Source organism: Neophocaena asiaeorientalis, unplaced genomic scaffold (assembly GCF_003031525.2).
Source record: "Neophocaena asiaeorientalis asiaeorientalis breed wild unplaced genomic scaffold, Neophocaena_asiaeorientalis_V1.1 scaffold629, whole genome shotgun sequence".
Classification (NCBI taxonomy): domain Eukaryota; kingdom Metazoa; phylum Chordata; class Mammalia; order Artiodactyla; family Phocoenidae; genus Neophocaena; species Neophocaena asiaeorientalis.
In genome coordinates this window covers 2,188,476-2,193,514 of record NW_020175468.1, presented here as the reverse complement: position 1 = coordinate 2,193,514, position 5,039 = coordinate 2,188,476, and the positions used below count along the sequence as shown (strand labels likewise).

The following is a 5,039-nucleotide window of genomic DNA, read 5'->3' as shown; positions in this document are numbered from 1 at the left end:
CCCTCGAACTCCCCGCCCCCGGCCACCTCCTCGTCGTCGTCTTCCAGGCGCGAGCGGCACCGCGGCAAGCACCGGGATGGCGGTGGCAGCAAGAAGAAGAAGAAGCGGTCGCGGTCCCGGGGTGAGAAGCGGTCTGGGGACAGTGAGAAGGGCCTTGCCCCGGCCCAGCCGCCCTCCGGCTCCACCTCCTTGGGCGGAGAGCGAGACAGCCGCCGCCGGGGGGCCGTGCCGCCCTCCATCCAGGACCTCACGGACCACGATCTCTTTGCCATCAAGCGGACCATCACCGTGGGCCGGCCGGACAAGCCTGACCCCCGAGGCCCCTCACCGGCTCCGGCCTCATCGCCCAAGCGCGAGGTCCTATACGACTCCGAGGGACTGAGCGCCGAGGAGCGGGGAGGCAAGAGCAGTGAGAAGGACCGGCGCCGCTCTGGGGCTGCCTCCTCCTCCTCTTCCTCCCGGGAGAAGGGATCACGGCGGAAGGCACTGGATGGGGGGGATCGGGACCGGGACAGGGACAGAGATAGGGACAGGGACAGGTCATCCAAGAAGGCCCGGCCCCCCAAGGAGTTGGCGCCCTCTTCAGGGCCCCCGCCAAAGCCACCTGTCAGCAGCGGCTCAGGCTCCTCGTCCTCGTCGTCCTCCTCATCCTCCCGGAAGGTGAAGCTACAGTCCAAGGTGGCCGTGCTGATCCGAGAGGGTGTCAGCAGCACCACATCAGCCAAGGAGGCCACGTCTGCTGGCCTGGGCTCCATCGGAGTCAAGTTCAGCCGAGACCGAGAGAGCCGCTCCCCCTTCCTCAAGCCAGATGAGAGGGCCCCTACTGAGGTGGCCAAAGCAGCTCAGGGCAGCACCAAGCCCAAAAAGACCAAGGTCAAGGCCAAGGCTGGGGCCAAGAAAGCCAAGGGGACCAAGGGAAAGACCAAGCCATCCAAGACCAGGAAAAAGATCCGCAGCGGTGGGGGCAGTGGCGGTGGGGGCAGTGGCCCTGCGACGCTGAAGAAGTCCAATAGGAGGAGGAGGAGGAGCAGCAGCCGGCCACCAGCACGGCCACCAGCACGGCTGCGGCCGCTCCTAGCACCGCTCCTAGTGCGGGGTCCACGGCTGGCGACTCGGGGGCGGAGGATGGGCCAGCCCCCCGTGTCTCCCAGCTGCCCACGCTGCCCCCACCCATGCCCTGGAACCTGCCCGCTGGTGTAGACTGCACTACCAGCGGTGTCCTGGCCTGTGAGTGTCCCCTGGGGGGGGCTGGGGCACATTAGGGTGGACAGACAGGATCAGGGAGGAGGTCATGTGGGGACAAACTTGGAGGCAGTGGAGATACCTTGGAAGGGGTGGGTGTAGTGACCAGGACTGGGAGGGCCTTGGGTGGGTAAGGGCCAGTCAGGGTCTGTCCAGAAGGCTCCACGATGTTTGGGTGCACTGGGAGAGCACTGGGCAGATGGGAGCAGCGGGCAGCCAGTCCAGCAGAGACTGGAGGAGTGGGGTGTGTCCTGGGGTCCACCTAGAGGTAGACTGGGGTAGGCTTGGTGGAGGGACCGGAATCGGGGAGTAGGGAGCAGTGTCCCTTAAGGGATGGCAGGAGCCTTTGCTAGACTGCAGAGGTGGGGAGAGAGGCTACGGGGGCTCGGGACCAACTCGTCACTGTGTGACCCTGGCCACACGCCACCCCCACCCCTGCCCCACACACACCTTGAGTCCTAAGAACATATAGGGTGTGGGCTGGTTCTCTTGGTGGCTGAGGCCCCTTTTCCCAGTTATGAGCCTGAGACCTTATAGCCTGTCTGGGGGCCCGGGGCGGGAGGTGGCACGTGGCTGGGTGAGGGTCACCCTCTTCTCTTGCGTCAACTCCCGATCCTTGTCGTCCACTCTCCACCTACTGCAGTGACTGCACTTCTCTTCAAGATGGAAGAAGCCAATCTGGCAAGCCGAGCAAAGGCCCAGGAGCTGATCCAGGCCACCAACCAGGTGGGCTTCCTTGGGGAAGAGTCCCCGCAGCCCCTTCTCTTGTCCCCTGCTTCGGGTTAGGAGAGGAACTTCAGCTCCCAGCAGGCTTTGGGGCAAGGTATCTGCCAGAAGAGGAGCCTGTTGCCTCTGGGACTATTGGGAAATCAGGGTGGGAATAGGGGTACATGTTCCGTCCTCCCCTCCACCTCCCTTTGCTTATTCTCCAACCTTTTCCCACAGATCCTCAGCCACAGGAAGCCCCCCTCAAGTCTGGGGGTGACGCCAGCTCCTGTGCCCACCTCTCTGGGTCTGCCCCCTGGCCCCTCCAGCTACCTGCTCCCTGGCAGCCTCCCCCTGGGGGGCTGTGGCTCTACCCCTCCCACCCCCACTGGGCTGGCTGCAGCGTCTGACAAGAGAGAGGGCAGCAGCAGCTCCGAGGGACGTGGTGACACAGACAAGGTGAACTGGGCTTGGGAGAGGTGGGTTAGTGGTGACAGTTTTGCAGAGAACGCAGGCAGATAACTGAGATGCAGGGGCCCGAGGAGAATGCCAGAGACTGATGCCAGCAGATGAGGACTTAGATAAAACTGAAATCACTAAATTGTAAGGAACTAAACTTTCACTTGATTAGATGATTGGGAAAGGGGTGCTAGACAGGTTTTTAAAGAATTTCGTATAGAGATGGGATGGAGGTAGGGAGAGAAAGAGAGAAATAGATATGGATATAAACACACGCATGTTTATACATATACTTACTACAGTCTACTCTTTGGTCATCTATACCTCTCTCTCTCACCCCGATCTTTTTGTGTAAGGGGGGCTCGGGGTGGTTTACAAACAAAAAATCAAGCATCTGTTCCTGGACGGAGGGAGGAAGAATGGGTGCAGGGCAAACAGGCCCCCCCTCCCCCCACTACATCTGGCTCCTCCTCCTGGGCCTTGGGGCTGTGTACCTTTTGGGTGGATCTGGTTGCTGGTCGCTATGGCCCTGTCACCAGATGATGGCGCTGCTCACCCTTTTCGCACCCCACATACAGAGCCAGAAGAAAAGCAGAACAAACCCCCGTGTTATAAGCCCCGTATAAACGGAGGTGGGGCCACAGCTTTGATGTGTACTTGTCCATGGCCTGCGCCATGGGCTGCGGGACAGGGTGAGACGAGCAGCAGGTCCCTGTTCTGCCAGTGAGGCTGCCCTGTCTGTTCTCTGCCATCATTCTCTCTCTCCACATATGAGACGGGTGCAGGACACAATCCCTTTCTGTTGGCCGCATATTTAGAAACCCACTCCTGTGGGGCTAGGGAGGCCTGAAGAGTCCCCCTGGGGTGGCCGTGGCTCCCCCAGCAGCTCAGTAGCTCACCCAACAGTTGGCATTCATGTTTCATGGGAGATATTGGCCCTGAAGTCTGGGGTGTCCTGCCCTTCCCAGGCCTCAGTTTATCTGCCCCCATCTTCTCTGGGATGGTAGGGAACAGCCGCCTGGCTCAGGTCTGTCTCCCTACTAGACTGTAAGGGCAGGGGACACATGGGTCCTGGTCATGGATGCCTGGGACAGCCCAGGATCCAGCCTGGAGGAGATGCTAGTGACATTGAGAGGCCCAGGCCTGGCCTGGGGTCTGGGGCGACTGTAGCAAGGGGAGAACAGGGCAGACCCTAAGCAGGATTTCCACCTCTGGGAGTAGCTGGATGGTCAAGAAGTCTGAGCTGGTGGGCAGGTGAGTGGAGGTAGGGGTTCTGCAGTAACTCACCTGGCCTTTGCTGTCCCTTCTTCCCACTGTCGCCACCCTCGCCAGTATCTGAAGAAGCTGCACACGCAGGAGCGGGCAGTAGAGGAGGTGAAGCTGGCCATCAAGCCGTATTATCAGAAGAAGGACATCACCAAGGAGGAGTACAAGGACATCCTGAGGAAGGCCGTCCACAAGGTGGGGCCCAGAGGGGGACAAGATGCGCAGAGGTGGGGAGAGGATGAGACGGAGTGATGGACGTGAGCAGACAGGCGTACAGAGATGGGGAGACAGAGGGGCAGTGGGTCACTCTGGAAGGCGAGAGGGTGACAGGATGCCTCAAGCCCACCTGGGCCTGTTCTGCTGGCATCAGGGGGACAAGTAGGGACGTTGGCCTGGATTTTGGCGGAGGGGTTCCCATCCCAGTCCCCAGCTGTGCTCAGCAGTCCAGGTGCAGGGGACCATGGGGGCTGGCGGTGACTGCAGCTGCCCCTTGCCCCCCAGATCTGCCACAGCAAAAGTGGGGAGATCAACCCGGTGAAGGTGAGCAACCTGGTGCGCGCCTACGTCCAACGCTACCGCTACTTCCGCAAGCACGGCCGCAAGCCAGGGGACCCTCCGGGGCCCCCACGGCCGCCCAAGGAGCCGGGACCCCCTGACAAGGGCGGCCCGGGCCTGCCCCTGCCCCCTCTCTGAGATCCCCAGCCGCCCCTTTCCTCCTTCGCTGCCTCTCTGGAATTCTGGACGTATTTATGGCTCTGCCTCCCTACGTCCCTCCCCTGTCAGTGGGATGATTGGGGGAGGGTTGCTGCGGGAAAGAGGAGAGCCCCCTGCCCAGCCCCACTGCCATCTCCCTGGCCCCAAGCCTGTGCCCATTGCCCCTCCCCTCTGTTCGTGCCCCTACCCCAGTTTCATTAAAGATTTCATGAAATATTACCCCTGAGCCCCAGGACTTTTAGCCCTTTCTTTTCAGAGTCCAGTTTGGGAAAGGGTCGGGGAGGAGCCTTGGCCCAAGTGTGAGGGTGGTTAGCGGGGAAGTAGACGGTGTGACTTGGGAAAAGTGCATTCCTCTCACTGGGCCTGTTTCTTCGTCTATAAAGTGGGTGTTGTGAGGATTAAGAAAGACGCAGGCGGGTGAAGCACTTCGAACCGGACCTGGCACATAGGAAGCCGTTGCTACTGATACAGAGTGGTGGTGATGGGAGGGAGAGGTCCCTGCCCCACCTGACCAGTGTCTGCCCAGCTCAGGGCGTCTAGGTGCTATTTGTCTAACCTTGGAATTGCCCCAGAAACAGGATCTTTGTCCTCCATTCAGTTTTTTTTTTTTTTTTTTTTTTATTTCTTTGGGGTGGGGGGGGTTTATTTTTCCC

At 60.5% G+C, this 5,039-nt stretch overlaps 1 protein-coding gene across 1 annotated transcript in view; it reads left to right on the top strand.

Annotated features, from left to right (window-relative positions):
* The window catches only part of SCAF1 (SR-related CTD associated factor 1), a 10,013-nt gene extending 5,401 nt beyond the window's left edge, over positions 1 to 4,612 (top strand). The window contains 6 exon segments of the mRNA XM_024768227.1: positions 8 to 1,014; positions 1,017 to 1,227; positions 1,886 to 1,968; positions 2,188 to 2,406; positions 3,739 to 3,867; positions 4,174 to 4,612. Coding sequence (XP_024623995.1) covers positions 8 to 1,014; positions 1,017 to 1,227; positions 1,886 to 1,968; positions 2,188 to 2,406; positions 3,739 to 3,867; positions 4,174 to 4,365 — 1,841 coding nt within the window. The 3' untranslated portion in view covers positions 4,366 to 4,612.
* Positions 4,613 to 5,039: the final 427 nt, after the last annotated feature.